General features: G+C 49.6%; 1 protein-coding gene across 4 annotated transcripts in view; it reads left to right on the top strand.

Moving 5' to 3' along the window:
- The window catches only part of baiap2l2 (BAR/IMD domain containing adaptor protein 2 like 2), a 28,265-nt gene extending 11,806 nt beyond the window's left edge, over positions 1-16,459 (top strand). Inside the window, exons 8-15 of one of the 4 annotated variants that reach the window (XM_033013377.1) lie at positions 113-235; positions 2,063-2,207; positions 2,933-3,137; positions 4,564-4,635; positions 6,816-7,038; positions 8,308-8,396; positions 14,098-14,138; positions 15,960-16,065. In XM_033013377.1, the coding sequence (XP_032869268.1) occupies positions 113-235; positions 2,063-2,207; positions 2,933-3,137; positions 4,564-4,635; positions 6,816-7,038; positions 8,308-8,391 (852 nt within the window). In that variant the 3' untranslated portion in view covers positions 8,392-8,396; positions 14,098-14,138; positions 15,960-16,065. Of the gene's footprint in view, positions 1-112; positions 236-2,062; positions 2,208-2,932; positions 3,138-4,563; positions 4,636-6,815; positions 7,039-8,307; positions 8,397-14,097; positions 14,139-15,959 lie in introns of all 4 variants that reach the window. The other 3 variants (XM_033013378.1, XM_033013376.1, XM_033013379.1) reach the window with 3 other exon arrangements.
- Positions 16,460-20,754: the final 4,295 nt, after the last annotated feature.

Below are 20,754 nucleotides of genomic sequence, written 5' to 3'. Positions count from 1 at the left end.
GCATTCGATGTAAGGCAGCGACTCTGCCTGTGTTTGGTCCATATCCCTCTAAACCTTTCCCACCCCTTCTCCCATTAACCCTTTCATCTTCATTTCTTCTGCTGTGTTGCAGGCACGAGAGGCCCTCCACAACAAGGTGCCGGGGTGGAGAGAACACACCAGCTCTGCAGCTGATGGCACTGCCTCGGGCAGGTCCAGCCCTCGCCCCCCGAACATGGGCGCACCTCTCAACGTGGTAATGGGAAAATCGGAAAGGCTCTTCCTCCCCTCCCCTCCCCTCCCCTTCCCTCTCCTCCCAGACCAATTCCTCCCAGACCAATCCCTCCCAGACCAATCCCCCCGTGATCTGGCCCATCACAACCACTGCAAGGCAACAATGATTGATTCACAGAATGATACAGTGTGGAAACAGGTCCTCTGGCCCACCTTGCCCACACTGGCCAACATGCTCCAGCTACACTAGTCCCACCTGCCTGCCTTTGGATCCCTCTAACCCTGTCCTATTCATGTACCTGTCTAACTGTTTCTTCAACGTTGCGATAGTCCCAGCCTCAACTACCTCCTCCGGCAGCTCGTTCCATACACCCATAAAAAAATGCTGGAGAAACTCAGCGGGTGCAGCAGCATCTATAAAAAAAGGTTCCTATTAGATCTTTTCCCCTTCGCCTTAAACCTGTGTCCTCTGGTCCTCGATTCCCCTACTCTGGGCAAGGGACTCTGTGCATCTACCCGATCTATTCCTCTTATGGATTTTGTCCACCTCTATAAGATCACCCTCATCCTCATGAGCTCCAGGGACCAGAGTCCCAACCTGCTCAACCTTTGCCAAAAGCCCAGACCCTCGAGTCCTGGCAATGATCTAGTAGTGTCTTCTTGGTCATCGGTGCCGGCTCAGATTTGTTCTGAAGCTTTTCATACCTATAGTTTCTCCCTCCCCCCGACTCTCAGTCTGAAGAAAGGTCTCGACCCGAGACGTCACCCATTCCTTTACCCCCAGAGATGCTGCCTGTCCCGCTGAGTTACTCCAGCATTTTGTGTCTAGTTTGGACTTTGAAAATACAGCGTGGAAACAGGCCCTTCGGCCCACTGAGGCCACGCTGATCAGCGACCCATGCACACTAGCACTATCCTGCACACACCAGGGACATTTACAACTTTATCAAAGCCAATTGACCTACAAACCTGCACGTCTTTGGAGTGTGGGAGGAAACCGGAGCACCCGGAGAAAACCCACGCAGTTAGTTGGTGTTTGTTGTGTTCAATAGCCTGATGGTTGTTGGGAAGAAGCTGCTTCTGAACCTGGAGGTCTCATTGACTGACTGACTGACATGATTAATTTGATTTGATTGCCTGTGATTAATTAATTGATTGATTGACTGACTGACTGACTGACTGACTGATTGCATGACCGTTTGATATGAGTGATAGATTGGTTGATTGATTGGATTTATTGGACGATTGAATGATTTTATTGGATTGATTGATTGCGATTGATTTGATTGATTGAATTATTGATTGATTGAACTTCGATTGATCGTGATGACGATTGTCACGTAACAATTCACTGCTGAGAACAAGTGGATGGAGAGCCAATAATCCTGCAAATTGAGCAATTGTTCTCCCCTCTCCCCCCCCCTCTCCCCCCCTCCTCCCCCCTCTCCTCCCCCCTCTCCCTCCCCCTCTCTCCCCCCCCTCTCTCCCCCCCCTCTCCCCCCCCTCTCTCCCCCCCCTCTCTCCCCCCCCTCTCTCCCCCCCTCTCTCCCCCTCTCTCCCCCCTCTCTCCCCCCCTCTCTCCCCCCCTCTCTCTCCCCCTCTCTCTCTCTCCCCCCTCTCTCTATCCCCTCTCTATCCCCTCTCTCTCTCCCCCCCCTCTCCCCCTCCCCTCCCCCTCCCCCCCCCCCCCTCCCCCCCCCCCTCCCCCCCGCCCCCCCCTCTCCCCCCCTCTTCCCCCCTCTTCCCCTCTTCCCCTCTCCCCTCTCCCCTCTCCCCTCTCCTCTCCCCTCTCCTCTCCCCCCTCCCCTCCCCTCTCCTCCCCTCTCCTCTCCCCTCTCCTCCCCCACAGATCGAGGCTGCCAACGTCGACACCATCTCAAGACGCAGCTATCTCCCAAGCCCTCAGCCTTCCCGGCGTGAGATGAATGGAGGCGACCTGTTGCCATTCGCAAACTCCGAGCCGAGCAAACCAGGAGAAAGGAGTCCCTTAATGAGTGAGACATCTCATAACATCCCATCCATGCATATCTCTCTCTCGCTCCCCCTCCCTCCTCTCTCTTCCTCTCAATTGCCTTCATGTTTTATTGAAGACCTCACAAAAGCAGCCACCTCCCATTTTTCATTATACTTTCCTTTAATGTGTGAAGCTTTGGGCAGCATGACGTTTTGAAGGATGGGGAGGGGAGTGGGGGAGGACCTAATTGAAACTTAAATTGAAGATCTCTCTGGGGGACAAAGTTGAGGCTGGATGAGAATTTAGAACGATGAAGAATAGTGAAAGGCCTGGATAGAGTGGATGTGGAGAGGATGTTTCCACTAGTGGGAGAGTCTAGGACTAGAGGGCACAGCCTCAGAATTAAAGGACGTGAGATCCCACTCCAAGTTCTGTTGTACAAAATATGTCAAATAATGACATCATGTTTACAGCCCGAATACCCAATCTATTCCTCTCATGATTTTATACACCTCAATAAGATTATCCCTTGTCCTCCTGCACTCCTGGGAATAGAATCCCAGCCTGCTTGACCTCTCCCAAATGCTCAGACCCTCGAGTCCAGGAAATGATCTAGTGTCTTCTTGGCCAAGGATGCTGGCTCTGCTTTGTTCCGAGCCAGCATTGTCCCAGAGCCCCAGCCTGCTCAACCTGTCCCTGTAGCTCGGACCCTCTGAGTCCAGGCTGTCTTTCTCCGGTTGTAATGTTGGTTTCATCTCTCCCCAGGACTGGGCTCGGCTGGGGGTCAGTCGCAGGGGCCGCGGGGGGACAGAGTCGCTGGGCTGACCGGCGCCCGTGTCCAGGCCGTCATCTCCCACGCAGCCGTCCGCAACCAATCCATGCTCAACTTCGAGAAAGGAGATATCGTCACCATATTGGTTCCAGAGGCCAAGAACGGCTGGTTGTTCGGCAAGCTGGAAGGGTCACCAAAGTAGGTCATCACCCGACCGACGACTGATATTTAGTTTATGTTTCAGAGGTGTGTGTGTGAGTGTGAGCGTGTTTGTGTGTTTGTGTGTGTGTGTATGTGTGTGTGTGTATGTGTGTATGTGTATGTGTGTGTGTGTGAGCGTATGGGTGTGTGTGTATGTGTGTGAGCGTATGTGTATGTGTGAGCGTGTGCGTGTGACTGCGTGTGTGTGTGTGTGAGGGTTTGCGTGTGTGTGTGAGGGTTTGCGTGTGCGTGTGCGTGTGTGTGTGTGTGTGTGTATGTGTGTGTGAGCGTGTGTGAGAGTGTGTGTGTGAGCGTATGTGTATGTGTGAGCGTGTGCGTGTCACTGTGCGTGTGACTGCGTGTGTGTGTGAGCGTGTGCGTGAGTGCGTGTGTGTGTGTGTTAGCGTGTGCGTGTGACTGCGTGTGTGTGGGTGAGGGTTTGCGTGTGTGTGAGGGTTTGCATGTGTGTGTGTGTGTGTGTGTGTGTGTGTGTGTGTGTGTGTGACTGTGTGCGTGTGACTGCGTGTGTGTGTGTGTGTGAGCGTGTGCGTGTGACTGTGCATGTGACTGCGTGAGCGTGTGCGTGAGTGTGCGTGTGTGTGCGTGTGTGTGAGAGTGCGTGTGTGTGTGTGTGAGCGTGTGCGTGAGTGTGCGTGTGCGTGTGTGCGTGTGCGTGTATGTGTATGTGTGTGTGTGAGCGTGTGTGTATGTGTATGTGTGTGAGCGTATGGGTGTGTGTGTGTGAGCGTATGTGTATGTGTGAGCGCGTGCGTGTGACTGTGCGTGTGACTGTGTGCGTGTGTGTGTGTGTGAGCGTGTGTGTGTGTGTGAGCGTGTGCGTGTGACTGTGCGTGTGACTGTGTGCGTGTGACTGTGTGCGTGTGTGTGTGTGTGAGCGTGTGCGTGTGTGTGCGTGTGTGTGTGTGTGCGTGAGTGTGCGTGTGCGTGTGTGTGAGCGTGTGTGAGAGTGTGTGTGTGAGCGTATGTGTATGTGTGAGCGTGTGCGTGTGACTGTGTGCGTGTGTGTGTGTGTGAGAGTGTGAGTGTGTGTGCGTGAGTGTGCGTGTGTGTGTGAGCGTGTGTGAGCGTGAGTGTGCGTGTGTGTGTGTGTGTGAGAGTGTGAGTGTGTTTCCCAATGATCAGCACAGCAATTACTACATTTGTTTGGTTTAGAGATACTGCGCTGAATCAGGCCCTTCGGCCCACCTGCTGGGGTTGGTGGAGTGTGGGAGGAAACCGGAGCACCCGGTCACGGGGAGATCGTACAAACTCCGTACAGACAGCATCCGTAGTCAGGATGGAACCCGGGTCTCTGGCGCTGTGAGGCAGCAACTCTACCGCTGCGACACCGTGCTGGAGATGAAGGTGCTTGTAATTTCTGCTTCATTGAATGATGACACCTTCATGGTCTTTGTTCCCGCAGGCAGGGCTGGTTCCCACATTCCTTCGTGCAACCTTTTCAGAAAGAGGTCCAGACTCACGAGCCGTCACTCAGGTAATTGTGTCACTCAGTATTCAGCGCGTTGGTTGTGTTTCAATGCACATTGGTTCCGTTTTAGTTCATTGTCACGTGTAGCGAGGTACAGTGAAAAGCTTTTGTTGCGCGCTAACCAGTCAGCGGAAAGACAATACATGATTACAATCGAGCCGTCCACAGTGTACAGATACATGATAAGGGAATAACGTTTAGTGCAAGGTAAAGCCAGCAAAGTCTGATCTAGGATAGTCCGAGGGTCACCAATGAGGTAGATAGTAGTTCAGCACCGCTCTCTGGTTGTGGTAGGATGGTTCAGTTGCCTGCTAACAGCTGGGAAGAAACTGTCCCTGAATCTGGAGGTGTGTGCGTTCGTTTTTACACTTCTGTACCTTTTGCCCGATGGGAGAGGGGAGAAGAGGGAATTGGTTGAGGTTCACAGCTCAGACTGCAACTTGACTGATGGATGAGGCTGTGAAACACAGATGGATGTTTAGTTTGAAGATAGACACAAAATGCTGGAGTAACTCAGCGGGACAGGCAGCATCTCTGGAGAGAAGGAATGGCTGACGTTTTGGGTCGAGACTCTTCAGTTTAGTTTCTTAGTTTAGTTTAGACATCCAGCGTGGAAACAGGCCCTTTGGCCCACCGAGTCCGCGCTGACCAGCGATCCCCGCACACTAACACTATCCTACACACCCTAGCGACAATTTATAACTTTTACTGAAGCCAATTAACCTGCAACTCTGTATGTCTTTGGAGTGTGGGAGGAAACCGGAGCTCCCGCGGGTCACGGGGAGAACGTACAAACTCCGTACAGACAGGACCCATCATCAGGATGGAACCCGGGTCTCTGGCGCTGTGAGGCAGCAACTCTACCACTGTGCCACCGTGCCGCCCTTATTCATTGTGAGATCCTTGCTTCTCAGATCACGTGACAGGTTCCCTTTGATTCCATGGTCTGGTTTAGTTTAGTTTAGAGATGCAGCACGGAAACAGGCCCTTCGGCCCACCGAGCCCGTGCCGACCAGCGATCCCCGCACACTAACACTATCCTACACACACTAGGGACAATTTACAATTATACCAAAGTCAATTAACCTACAGACCTGCACGTCTTTGGGTGATGGAGTTTGGGGCAGCGTGAGAGAACGTTTATGGACACAGAATTGGCACGGGATCTCCGGTTTCCTCCCACACTCCAAAGACGTGCAGGTTTGTAGGTTAATTGGCTTCGGTTTCAAAGGTAAATTGTCCCTAGTGTGTGTGGGATAGTGTTAGTGTGCGGGTGAACACTGGTCAGCGCGGACCCGGTGGGCTGAAGGGCCTGTTTCTGTGCTATATCTCCAAACCAAACTAAACATCCATCTGTCAGACAAGTTGCAGTCTGAGCTGTAAACGTTGACCAATGTCTCTCACAGAGTGATACGCAGAGGTGATACGCGGAGTGATACACAGAGGTGATACACAGAGGTGATACGCAGAGGTGATACTCAGAGGTGATACACAGAGGTGATACACAGGAGTGATACACAGGAGTGATACACAGAGGTGATACACAGAGGTGATACACAGAGGTGATACACAGAGGTGATACGCAGAGGTGATACTCAGAGGTGATACACAGAGGTGATACACAGGAGTGATACACAGGAGTGATACACAGAGGTGATACACAGAGGTGATACACAGAGGTGATACACAGAGGTGATACGCAAGAGTGATACACAGAGGTGATACACAGACGTGATACACAGAGGTGATACACAGGAGTGATACACAGAGGTGATACACAGGAGTGATACACAGAGGTGATACACAGAGGAGATACACAGAGGTGATACACAGGAGTGATACACAGAGGTGATACACAGGAGTGATACACAGAGGTGATACACAGGAGTGATACACAGAGGTGATACACAGAGGTGATACACAGAGGAGATACACAGAGGTGATACACAGGAGTGATACACAGAGGTGATACACAGGGGTGATACACAGAGGTGATACACAGGAGTGATACGCAGAGGTGATACACAGAGGTGATACACAGGAGTGATACGCAGAGGTGATACACAGAGGTGATACACAGGAGTGATACACAGAGGTGATACACAGAGGTGATACACAGAGGTGATACACAGAGGACACAGGCCCTTCAGCCCAACTTTCCCCATGGTGTTCTCTCCCCCACGCAGGCCGTTTCCAATGAGGAGTGGACGCAGCACGGAGGACCTGCTGGACCCCAAGCGTTACATGTTGCCGCTGGTGGACTACAGCAGCCCTGTGGCCAGCGTGGTCCCCGACCCACCGCCTCTGCCCCACGGCGCCTCCAGGAGTCACAGCCCGGCCCCTCCAGACCTCAGGAGCCGGCGGGGCAGTGCAGTCAGTCTGGCCGTGTCGGAGGGTGGACAAAGCAGGGTGAGTATGGCATCTTACCCGCTCCCCCACCCCTGCCAGTTTTAGACACATAGAGACATAGAAAGTAGGTGCAGGAGCAGGCCATTCGGCCCCTTTCGAGCCAGCACCGCCATTCAATATGATCATGGCTGATCATCCAGAATCAGTACCCCGTTCCTGCTTTCTCCCCATATCCCTTGATTCCATTACCCGAAAAGCTAAATCTAACTCTCTCTTGAAAACATCCAGTGAATCGGCCTCCACTGCCTTCTGAGGCAGAGAAATCCACAGAATCACAAATCTCTGGGTGAAAAAAATTACATCTACAGTAAAACACTATTAAGATGAAATACATTTCAGAAGAAAGACACAAAAAGCTGGAGTAAGTCAGCGGGACAGGCAGCATCTCTGGAGAGAAGGATTGGGTGACGTTTCGGGTCGAGACCCTTCTTCAGACTAGGTCCTGGTTTTGAGATGTAGCCTCTTCTCGTGTTCTTGAGTCTGAAGAAGGGCTCCGACATGAAACGTCACCCACTCCTTCTCTCCAGAGATGCTGCCTATCCCGCTGAGTTCAGAGGTGGAGGCCAGGTCTCTGGATGCGTTCAAGAGAGAGCTAGACAGAGCTCTTAAAGATAGCGGAGTCTAACTCTTTCTTGAAAGTATCTAGGGAACCGGCCTCCACCGCCCTCTGAGGCAGAGAATTCCACAGACTCACCACTCTCTGTGAGAAGATGTGTTTCCTCGTCTCCGTTCTAAAAAGCTTACCCCTTATTCTTAAACTGTGGCCCCTGGTTCTGGACTCCCCCAACATCAGGAACATGTTTCCTGCATGTAGCGTGTCCAAACCCTTAATAATCTTATATGCTTCAATGAGATACCCTCTCATCCTTCTAAACTCCAGAGTGTACATGCCCAACCGCTCCATTCTATCAACATATGACAGTCCCGCCATCCTGGGAATTAACCTTGTAAACCTACGCTGCACTCCCTCAATAGCAAGAATGTCCTTCCTCAAATTAGGGGACCAAAACTGCACACAATACTCCAGGTGTGGTCTCACTAGGGCTCTGTACAACTGCAGAAGGACCTCTTTACTCCTATAGTTTAGAGCAAGATGATGTCCAGTTAAGTCTGATGCATGATTACAATCAAGCTGGCTACAGTGTAGATGTACAGGATTAAGGGAATAAGGTTTAGTGCAAGGTAAAGTCCGATCAAAGTTAGTCCGAGGGTCTCCATAGTCAGAATGTAATCGGAGGTTTGTGATATGGTTTCATCTCCTCTCGCTAGCCGGCCAAATTTGCGTCGATTCTCTTGGACACAACTTCGCAGCCAGATTTCTGGTGGCTTCAAGGGAGCAGTTCATTCTGCTAGAGTCCGTAAGATGGCTTCACTTTCACCGCAGCTCTCGGGAACGTTTAACCCTCTCCCACTGACCGTGGGCGCAAATGCCCGTTGTCCCGTCGTCTCTCCCGCTGGCCTGACGCAAGGTCGTCTGGCCCTTGTTTTGGACTTTACCCCAAACACTAACAACAGCTTGGAGACAGACACACAAAATGCTGGAGTAACTCAGCGGGACAGGCAGCATCTCTGGAGAGAAGGAATGGGTGACGTTTCGGGTCGGTGGCACAGCGGTAGAGATGCTGCCTCACAGCGCCAGGGACCCAGGTTCGATCTGTACGGAGTTTGTACACTCTCCCCGTGACCTGCGTGGGTTTTCTCCGGGTGTTCCGGTTTCCTCCCACACTCCAAAGACGTGCGGGCTTGTAGGTCAATTGGCTTCAGTAAAAATTGTACATTTTCCCTAGTGTGTGTAGGTAAGTTTTTTTTCTGTACCTGTTCAAACCTCTAGTTTGTTCCGTATTTTAACTTGTTCCACATTCCCCATCAAACCTTTTGTTCCTCTCTGATGAACACAAAATTATTTTTCCCATCTATATCTCTCATTTCCCTCTCCCCTGACTCTCCGTCTGAAGGGTCTTGACCCTAAACGTCACCTATTTACTCCAGAGATGCTGCCTGACCCGCTGAGTTACTCCAGCATTTTGAGTCTGTCTTCGGTTTAAACCAGCATCTGCAGTTCCACCCCACACACTAACAACAGCTTTCTGTTTTGGCCTTGTCAAAATAACTGAGGTGACAAAAATAACAAAACGGCGGGGATTGTCGGCACTGGACCTATACTCGCTGGAGGTTAGAAGGATGAGGGGGCACCTCGGTGAAACCTAGGGAGAACGTGCAAAAATCCACACACAATCAGCATCCTTAGTCTGGATTGACAAAAATGCTGGAGAAACTCAGCAGGTGCGGCAGCATCTATGGAGCGAAGGAAATAGGCGACGTTTCGGGATTCCTTCCTTAGTCTGGATTGTCCCTGGTGTTTAGCTAAGTTCAGTTTAGTTTTTGTCACCTGTACCGAGGTACAGGGAAAAGCTTTTGTTGGTCAGCGGAAAGACAATACATGATTATAATTAATAGCCAATAGACAATAGGTGCAGGAGTAGGCCATTCGGCCCTTCGAGCCAGCACCACCATTCAATATGATCATGGCTGATCATCCCCAATCAGTACCCCGTTCCTGCCTTCTCCCCATATCCCCTGACTCCGCTATTTTTAAGAGCCCTATCTAGCTCTCTCTTGAAAGCATCCAGAGAACCTGCCTCCACCGCCCTGCGAGACAGAGAATTCCACAGACTCACCACTCTCTGTGAGAAAAAGTGTCCGTTCTAAATGGCTTACTCCTTATTCTTAAACTGTGTGGCCCCTGGTTCTGGACTCCCCCAACATCGGGAACATGTTTCCTGCCTCTAGTGTGTCCAAGCCCTTAACAATCTTATATGTTTCAAGCAGCCCACAGATACATGATAAGGGAAGAACGTTTAGTGCAAGGTAAAGCCAGCAAAGTCCGATCAAGGATAGTCCGAGGGTCACTAAAGAGGTAGATAGTAAATAGATCGTCGCTGTGAGGCAGCAACTCTCTCCGCTGTGCCACCCAAGTGCCCAAGTGCCTTCTGTACATGTTAGAAAGCTCGGAGCAGTGGCACCAACATACCCTGAAAACCCCATCACTGATTTTGAAAGATCAAATCTATAAAGCATAAAAACCACTGAACTGGCAGCAATTATGGTGTGCGAGAGGGTTAATCGGAAGTGCTTTATTTGTGGAGTTTGCATGATTGTTCTACTGGTGAGCAGATCTGGTAGATGTAATGTGCAGGAAGGAACTGCAGATGCTGGTCTAAACCGAAGATAGAAACAAAAATGCTGGAGGAACTCAGCGGGACAGGCAGCAGCATCTCTGGAGAGAAGGAATGGGTGACGTTTCGGGTCGAGACCCTTCTTCAGCCTGAGCCGAAACGTCACCCGTTCCTTCTCTCCAGAGATGCTGCTGCCGGTCCTGCTGAGTTACTCCAGCTTTTAGTGTCTACCTCTGGTAGATGTAATATCATCTTCCTCGTGAGTTAAAACACAAAGTGCCGGAGGAAGTCAGCGGGTCAGGCAGCATCTGCGGAGTGAATGGACAAGGAGACGTTTCAGGTGAAGACCTTTCTTCATACCCTACCTGAAGCTTCACCTGTCGATTACCTCCTGCCTGACCCTCTCCTCCAGTGCCTTGCTCAAGTTCCAATCACCTGTGTCCCTCTCCCCCTCTTAGAGAAGAGTCTGTTGCTCATCTTAAAGATAAAAGTGTTTTACTGAAGATAGATTCAAAATCGGCACGGTGGCGCAGCGGTAGAGTTGCTGCCTCACAGCGCCAGGGACCCGGGTTCGATCCTGACTACGGGTGCTGTCTGTACGGAGTTTGTACGTTCTCCCTGTGACCTGCGTGGGTTTTCTCCTGGTGCTCCGGTTTCCTCCCACGCTCCAAAGACGTGCGGGTTTGTGGGTTAATTGGCTTCGGTAAAAATTGTACATTTTCCCTAGTGTGTGTAGGATAGTGCGTGCGTGCGGGGATCGCTGGTCGGCGCGGACTCAGTGGGCTGAAGGGCCTGTTTCCGCGCTGTATCTCTAAACCAAACTAAAATGCCGGTGGAACTCAGCGGGTCAAGCAGCATCTCTGGAGAAAAGGAATAGGTGACGTTTGGGGGTCAGGCCACCCCTTCAGACCCTTTTCAACATTGTTTGATGAACAATTGACAAAAACAGTCTGAAGAAAGGTTTTGACCCAAAACGTCACCTATTCCTTCTCTCCAGAGATGCTGCCTGACCCGCCGAGTTACTCCAGCATTTTGAGTCTATCTTCGGTATAAAATCAGCATCTGCAGTTCCTTCCTACGCAAAGTGTTTTACTGAGTTTGGTTCACGAATTTGAAGTGTGACATTTCTGCACGTACATCGGGGACACAAGGAACTGCAGGCGCAAGAATCTTGAGCAAAAAGACACAACATGCTGGAGGAACTCAGCAGGACGGGCAGCGTCTGTGGTGGGAATGGACCGAGGAGCCGAGACGTTTTCTGTCTATTTTCCTGTACAGATGCTGCCTGACCCGCAGAGATAGAAACATAGAAACATAGAAAATAGGTGCAGGAGTAGGCCATTCGGCCCTTCGAGCCAACACCGCCATTCAAAGTGATCATGGCTGATCATCCAGAATCAGTACCCTGTTCCTGCCTTCTTCCCATATCCCTTGATTCCGTTAGCCCCAAGAGCTAAATCCAACTCTCTCTTGAATACATCCAGTGAATTGGCCTCTACTGCCTTCTGTGGCAGAGAATTCCACAGATTCACAACTCTCTGGGTGAAAATGTTTTTCCTCATCTCAGTCCTGAATGACCGACCCCTTATTCTTAAACTGTGTGACCCCTGGTTCTGGACTCCCCCAACATGGGGAACATTTTTCCTGCATCTAGCCTGTCCAATTCCCTTAAGAATCCTGTATTTTTCTAACAGATCTCCTCTCATCCTTCTAAATTCCTGTGAATACAAGCCCAGTCGATCTTTCCTATCATCAATCAGATCCTCCAGTACTTTGTATTTCACTCAAGATTCCAGCATCTGCAATTCCTTGTGTCTTCCTCAGTTTTATACATGTATATCTTTAGTTGATCATGAGCCTTGCTGAGAATAGTCTGCCATCCTGTCACTGGTAGAATCTTGCAACACCACCCCAGAGTAGCCTGGGTTCGATCCTGACCTCCAGTCATAGCCTCGTGGAGGTTGCACGCTTCTTCTGTGAGCGTGTGGGTTCCCTCCGGGTGCTCCGGTTTCCTCCCACATCCCAAAAACGTGCGAGTTCGTAGGTGAATCGGCCCTCTGTAAATTGTCCCTAGTGTGTGGGGAGTGGATGGGAAAGTGGGATAACATAGAACTAGCGTGAACGGGTGATCGATGGTCGGCGCGGACTCGGTGGGCCGAAGGGCCTGTTTCCGCCTGGCATCGCTAAAGTAAACCAAGCAATTTTCACGGCTGTGTTTAAGAAGGAACTGCAGATGCTGGAAAAAATCGAAGGTAGACAAAAATGCTGGAGAAACTCAGCGGGTGAGGCAACATCTGTGGAGCGAAGGAATAGGTGACGTTTCGGGTCGAGACCCTTTGGACATAGATGCTGCCTCACCCGCTGAGTTTCTCCAGCATTTTTGTCTAGTTTCAAGGCTGTGATCTCTTTCGATTAGAAGAGAATGGAATGCCAGCAGATGGTGCTATTGCACTGTAAACTCCAGCTACTGCGTAGGAAGGAACTGCAGGTCCCGGTTTACACCGAAGATAGACACTAAATGCTGGAGTAACTCAGCGGGACAGGCAGCATCTCTGGAAACTTACAAAATTCTTAAGGGGTTGGACAGGCTAGATGCAGGAAGATTGTTCCCGATGTTGGGGAAGTCCAGAACTAGGGGTCACACAGTTTAAGGATAAGGGGGAAGTATTTTAGGACTGAGATGAGAAAAACAATTTTCACACAGAGAGTGGTGAATCTGTGGAATTCTCTGCCACAGAAGGTAGTTGAGGCTACAGTTCATTGGCTATATTTAAGAAGGAGTTAGATGTGGCCCTTGTGGCTAAAGGGATCAGGGGGTATGGAGAGAGGGCAGGTACAGGATACTGAGTTGGATGATCAGCCATGATCATATTGAATGGCGGTGCAGGCTCGAAGGGCCGAATGGCCTACTCCTGCACCTATTTTCTATGTTTCTATGAATGGGTGATGCATCTGGTCGCGACCCTTCTTCAGACAGTGAGTCAGGGAGGGGGCAACGAGAGGTCTGGGAAGGTACAGAACAAAGCCCAGCCTGCATCGGTGACTTGGGAAAGGTGGAGCCCACAATGGTCCATTGTTGGTTGGGGACGAGGTGATAACGAATGGATACAAACGGTGAAATGAGCAAGAGGGCTAGGGTGGGGGAGGGGGAGGGATGGAGAGAGAAGGGGATGCAGGGATCACTTGAAGTTAGAGAAGTCAATATTCATACCGCTGGGGTGTAAGCTGCCCAAGCGAAATATGTGGCGCTGTTCCTCCAATTTGCGCTGGGTCTCACTCTGACAATGGAGGAGGCCCAGGACAGAAGGGCCAGTGTGGGAATGGGAGGGGGAGTTGAAGTGTCTGGAAACTGGGAGATCAGGGTGGACTGAGCGGAGGTGTTCAGCGACTGTTGGTTCAGCTGGAGGAAAGGAAGGACCTCGTTCTGTCCCGCTGAGTCATTTTGTGTTCATCTTCGGTTTAAAAAAGCTTCTTCCGACACAAGAACAATGGAACGATCGCCCGTTCACACTAGTTCTAAGTATTATACTTCTTCTTCTCCGTCTTGCGTATGGCGTGCACAGCCTAAAAGTTGCAGAACAACTTGTTCTATTTGACCTTATTCGATTGTGCACGTCGGGTTGATTGCATTGGTCAAAAACAGGGCGGGCCACGTGAAGGTTGCAATCTCCCCACCCCGGTATTATTCTCATTGACTATGTCAACGTTTATTGCCCATCACCAATTGCCCCTTGATTTAAATGCCTCTAGATGTTCTCACGGGGCTGGTGAAAGTCAAGACACACTTGGATATGGAGAGACACACAATCCTGGGACAGAGTTCTCCCAGTTTTTATTGTTAACAAACAAAATTTGAGTGTTTCATTTCTCGTTTTCTGTTTAGATCTTTGGCGGGACAGAAAGCCAGCACGAACTTTTTCCCAGGTAAGGTTCATTTTTATTCAAACAACTGGACAAGAGGTGCAGGATGATAATAGAAACATAGAAAATAGGTGCAGGAGGAGGCCATTCGGCCCTTCGAGCCAGCACCGCCATTCATTGTGATCATGGCTGATCATCCCCTATCAATAACCCGTGCCTGCCTTCTCCCCATATCCCTCGACTCCACTAGCCCCTAGAGCTCTATCTAACTCTCTCTTAAATCCATCCAGTGACTTGGCCTCCACTGCCCTCTGTGGCAGGGAATTCCACAAATTCTCAACTCTCTGGGTGAAAACGTTTTTTCTCACCTCAGTCTTAAATGACCTCCCCTTTATTCTAAGACTGTGTGGCCCCTGGTTCTGGACTCGCCCAACATTGGGAACATTTTTCCTGCATCTAGTTTGTCCAGTCCTTTTTATAATTTTATATGTTTCTATAAGATCCCTCCCTCATCCTTCTAAACTCCAGTGAATACAAGCCTAGTCTTTGTTTTGGTTGATGAAGTCAGCTAGGTTTGGATTAGTTTAGTTCATTGTCACATGTACTGAGGTACAGCGAAAAAGCTCTTGATGCGTGCTAACCAGTCAGCGGAAAGACAATACATGATTACAGTCGAGCCGTCCACAGTGTACAGATACATGACAAAGGGAATAACGTTTAGTGCCAGAGAAAGTCCAGTAAAGTCTAACTAAGTCCAAGGGTCTACAATGAGGTAGATAGTAGTTGAGGACCGCTCTCTGGTTGTGGTAGGATGGTTCAGTTGCCTGATAACAGCCGGGAAGAAACTGTCCCTGAATCTGGAGGTGTGCGTTTTCACACTTCTGTACCTCTTGCCAGATGGGAGAGGGGAGAAGAGGGAGTGGCCGGGGTGAGACTGGTCCTTGATGATGCTGCTGGCCTTGCCGAGGCAGCGTGAGGTGTAGATGGAGTCGATGGAAGGGAGGTTGGTTTGTGCGATGGTCTTGGCTGCGTCCACAATTCTCTGCAATTTCTTGCGGTCTTGGATGGAGCTGTTCCCGAACCAAGCTGCGATGCGTCCCGATAAAATGCTTACTAGGATGCATCTGTAGAAGTTGGTGAGAGTTGTCGGGGGCATGCCGAACTTCCTTCTGAGGAAGTAGAGGCGCTGATTGGCTTTCTTGACCATTGCTTTAATATAGGCTGAAACTTGAAACTTACCGCATAGTGAAATGGATATGGAGAGGATGTTTCCACTGGTGGGAGAGTCCAGGACTAGAGGGCACAGCCTCAGAATTAAAGGACATTCCTTTACGAAGGAGAAGAGGAGGGATTTATTTAGTCAGAGGGTGGTGAATCTGTGGAATTCATTGCCACAGAAGGCTGTGGAGGCCAAGTTAATGGATATTTTTAAGGTAGAGATAGATAGATTCTTGATTAGTACGGGTGTCAGGGGTTATGGGATGAAGGCAGGAGAATGGGGTTAGGAGGGAGAGATAGATCAGCCATGATTGAATGGCAGAGTAGACATGATGGGCCGAATGGCCTAATTCTACTCCTATCACTTAAGACCTGTGCTGTTTAAGGTGCTGGAACCAAAGTCCAAATGAAGGCACAGAGAGGTGAAGTCCTACACCTCATCACCAGGGGGCGACACGGTGGAGTTGCTGCCTCACAGCGCCAGAGACCCGGGTTCGATCCCGACTAGGGGTGAATGGGGTTAGCAGGGTGGAGTAGACGTGATGGGCCGAATGGCCTAATTCTGCCTCCCATCGTTTCTAAAGTTGGTGATATGGACTCCTCGAACGGGGAGAGGACGGGGGGAGTGGCCGCTAATTCTCTGGCTTTCTGTTTTGCGTCCTTTAGGGGAACCAATCCTTTTGCGACTGTGAAACTGAGGCCGACTGTTACCAACGATCGATCGACACCGCTTATCCGATAGACGGGACGTTAGAAGCGCTGTTCCTGCCGCTCCAGAGAGAGGGAGAGAGCGTGAACCGTGCCATACACGGTGCTGGAGGAACTCTGCGGGTCAGGCGGCATCTGCGGAGGGAAAGGACGGACATCATCTCCCGACCCGAAACGTCGCCTGTCCGTTCCCTCCTCCGATGCTGCCGACTTCCTCCGGCACTTTGTGTTTTGTTCCAGATTCCAGCATCTGCAGTTCCCCGTGTCTCCGTGATCAGTGTCATGTTTTACCGTTTATACCAATTTTTGGGATTAATGTTGTGTTTAGATCTATCTCAAAGGAAAATGGGGCGGGCACGTTGGCACAGCGGGTAGTGCTGCTGACTCACAGCAGCCAGAGACCACGGTTCGATCCTGACCAAGGGTGCTGTCTGTACGTTCTCCCCGTGACCCGCGTGGGTTTTCTCCGGGGACTCGGGTTGCCTCCCACACTCCAAAGACGTACGGGTTTGTAGATTAGTTAGCTTTTGTAAATTGTAAATTGTCCCTTGCGTGTAGGATAGTGCTAGTGTCGCGGGCTGGTCGCTGGTCAGCGCGGACTCGGTGGACTGAAGGGCCCATTTTCGCAGGTCTACAGTTTCCTCATACAAGAGTCGATGGTCGGGATTGAACTGGGAACTCTGGTGCTGTGAGGCAGCGGCTCTACCCGCTACACCACGGGGCTGCACCTCAGAACCCACAGTCATCCATGTAGCTGGATACGAATTTATTAATTATGATATTATGTGATTAAGAATTTGCAACAATGTCTTAGGAATGTGATTCCTACTCAGCTATCATTTGCATTTCCATCCAACACTTAGAATAAAGGTTTGGCTGCTGAAACATGTGTTAATGTACAGTGCATTTTACAATCGAACATGTATGTTTATTTGTGTAGGAAGGAACTGCAGATGCTGGTTTAAACCGAAGATAGACACAAAGTGCTGGAGTAACTCAGCAAGTCGGACAACATCTCTGGAGAGAAGGAATAGGTGACGTTTCAGCTCGAGACCCTTCTTCAGACTGAAGGGATGCTGTTTGACCCGCTAAGTTTCTCCAGCTTTTTGTGTTTAAGAAGGAACTGCAGATGCTGGAAAAATCGAAGGTAGACAAAAATGCTGGAGAAACTCAGCGGGTGAGGCAGCATCTATGGAGCGAAGGAATATGTGACGTTTCAGGATCTCGACCTATTTCCTTCGCTCCATAGATGCTGCCTCACCTGCTGAGTTCTTCAGCATTTTTATCTACCTTCCAGCTTTTTCTACTGAATCTTTAGTATGTTTGTTTAGTTTAGTTTCGAGATACAGCGTGGAAACAGGCCCTTCGGCCCACCGAGTCCGTGCCGACCGACGATCCTCGCACGATATCACTATCCCACACACACAGAAGCAAATTAACCTACAAACCAGCACGTCTTTGGAGTGAGGGAGGAAACCGGATCACCTGGAGAAAACCCACGCAGGTCACCGGGAGAACGTACAAACTCCGTACAGACAGCGCCCGTAGTCAGGATGAAACCCGGGTCTCTGGCGCTGTGAGGCAGCAACTCTACCGCTGCTCCATCATGCCGCTCCTGGAGATTTAGATCTTTAGATTGGAGAGGATTTAGAATACCGAATATAGATCACTGCAGCATGGGAACAGGCTCTTCGGCCCATAATAACCATGCTGTGATACTAGTCCCACCTGCCCGCGTTTGACCCATATCCCTCCAAACCTGTCCTATCCATGTACCTGTCTAACTGTTTCTTAAAAGTTGGGATAGACCCTGCCTCAACGACCTCCTCTGGCAGCTCGTTCCATACACCCACCACCCTCTGTGTGAAAAAATTACCCCTCAGGTTCCTATTAAATCTTTTCCCCTTCACCTTAAACCTGTGTCCTCTGGTCCTCGATCCCCCTACTCTGGACAAGAGACTCTGTGCATCTACCCGATCTATTCCTCTCATGATTTTGTACACCTCTATAAGACCGTATCCTACACCCAGCTTTCATAATGCCTGTAACATATAAGGAGTTCTCTGGGATGACTTCATAATGAATTTGGAATGTGGCAAAAGGTTTAAATACAGGAAACGTTAGAACGATCTGCCTGATTCCTGCAGACTTCCTAAGGTAGTGGGCAGTGGCAGGGACTGGTGAGTACCCCGGTGGCTGTACACCTTGAAAATAAGTACTCATGTTTGAGTAAGGGTGGGGGAGACGGCCTACCTGGGGGCAGCGACAGTGGCCGGGCCTCCGGCACAAAGACCGGTCCTGTTGCTCAGAAGGGTAAGGAAAAGAAGAGGAGGGCAATTGTAATAGGGGACTCTATAGTCAGGGGGTCGGATAGGCGATTCTGTGGACGTAGACAGGAGACCCGGATGGTAGTTTGCCTCCCTGGTGCCAGGGTCAGGGATGTGTCTGAACGTGTCCACGAAATCCTGAAATGGGAGGGAGATAGAAACATAGAAACATAGAAAGTAGGTGCGAGAGTAGACCACCAGGTCCGTCGAGCCCGCACCGCCATTCGCTCATGGCTGAACACTAAACAGACACACTTACCCACAAACAGTAGACACAAGACACAGAACACAAGACACTACCCTCCCCTTTATACCGCTATCACCCCTCTCCACCCCAAGAACCTCGTGATCTCCTGGGGGAGGCAAAAAAACGGATAAAAACCCAGGTCCAATTCGGGAAAAAAATCCGGGAAATTCCTCTCCGACCCCAATCCAGGCGATCGACACTTGTCCAGGAGATCACTCAGGTCTTACTATACTAACCATACCTAGGTCCATATCCCTGCCCTCTCCCCGTAGCCCCTTATCCCCTTGGCAGCTAAAAAACCATCTATTTTAGACTTAAATATATTTAACGTTTCTGCTTCCACTGCTCCCTGGGGCAGTGAATTCCATAAATTAACCACCCTCTGGGTGAAGAAGTTCTTCCTCATCTCAGTTTTAAAAGAGCCCCCCCTTATTCTGCGACTATGTCCCCTAGTTCTAGTTTCCCCGATCATTGGGAACATCCTCGGTGCATCCACCCGATCAAGGCCCCTCACGATCTTATATGTTTCAATGAGATCGCCTCTCATTCTTCTAAACTCCAAAGAGTAGAGTTCCAGCCTACTTAACCTTTCCTCATATGTCAATCCCCTCATTGCAGGAATTAATCTTGTAAACCTTCGCTGCACTGCCTCCAGGGCTAGTACATCCTTTCTTAAGTATGGACCCCAGAACTGTACACAGTATTCCAAATGTGGTCTCACCAATACTGTGTACAGCTGCAGCAAGACCTCCGTGTTTTTATACTCAATCCCCCTAGCAATAAAGGCCAAAACTCCATTGGCCTTCCTGATTGCTTGCTGCACCTGCATACTAACTTTTAGTGATTCATGTACTAATACCCCTAGATCCCTTTGCGTTGCATTACAACGCAGCTCCTCCTCATTTAGAAAATAACTTGCCCTATCATTTTTTTTCCCAAAGTGAATGACTTCACATTTATTAGTATTAAATTTCATCTGCCAAGTTGTTGCCCACTCACCTAGCTTATCTATATCCTTTTGCAGACTCTTCCTATCCTCCTCATCCCCTACTTTTCCTCCCATTTTTGTATCGTCCGCAAATTTTGATATATTACACTTGGTTCCCTCCTCCAAATCATTTATATAAATTGTGAACAACTGGGGTCCCAGCACCGACCCTTGCGGAACCCCGCTAGTTACCGGTTGCCATCCCGAGTATGAACCATTTATCCCCACTCTCTGCTTCCTATTTGTTAGCCAATCCTCTACCCATGCTAATATATTACCCCCAATCCCATAATTTTTTATTTTTAGCAATAGTCTCTTATGTGGCACCTTGTCAAAAGCCTTTTGGAAGTCCAAGTATACCACATCCACCGGTTCCCCTTTATCCACCCGGGTTGTTACTTCCTCAAAGAATTCGAGCAGATTCGTTAAACAGGACTTCCCCTTCACAAAACCATGCTGGTTCTGTCCGATGAAGTCATGTTTATCCAAGTGCCCCGTTAGTGTTTCTTTAATAATTGTCTCTAACATTTTACCCACCACCGATGTTAGACTAACCGGTCTATAGTTACCCGCCTTCTGTTTACTTCCTTTTTTAAATATAGGTGTTACATTGGCCATTTTCCAATCCACTGGGACCGTTCCTGCCTCCAGGGAGTTTTGGAAAATTATCACCAATGCATCCACAATCCCCACCGCTATCTCCCTCAAGACCCTTGGATGTAATCCATCAGGCCCAGGGGATTTATCCTCCTTCAGTCTCATTAATTTCCCTAATACCACCTCCTTGGTGATCTTAATAGTATTTAGCTCCTCCATTCCTACCGCCCCCTGTTTATCCAGCGTTGGAATATTTTTTGTGTCTTCTATGGTGAAGACTGATACAAAATACTCGTTTAATGCCTTTGCCATTTCCATGTTCCCCACCAACAACTCTCCAGTCTCACCCTCCAATGGACCAACGTTCACCTTAGCCACCCTTTTTCTTTTTATATAGCTATAAAAACTCTTACTATTAGTTTTTATGTTGTTCGCTAAATTCCTTTCATAGTCTATTTTCCCCGTCTTAATTAATCTCTTAGTTATTTTTTGCTGACCTTTAAATGCTTCCCAATCCTCTGCCCTCCCACTATCTCTGGCTACCTTATATGCCCTTGCCTTCAGCCGAATACTATCCTTTATAGTTTTACTGAG

This window comes from Amblyraja radiata, chromosome 38 (assembly GCF_010909765.2).
Source record: "Amblyraja radiata isolate CabotCenter1 chromosome 38, sAmbRad1.1.pri, whole genome shotgun sequence".
In the NCBI taxonomy this organism is placed as follows: Eukaryota; Metazoa; Chordata; class Chondrichthyes; order Rajiformes; family Rajidae; genus Amblyraja; species Amblyraja radiata.
This window is presented reverse-complemented; position numbering and strand designations above follow the sequence as displayed.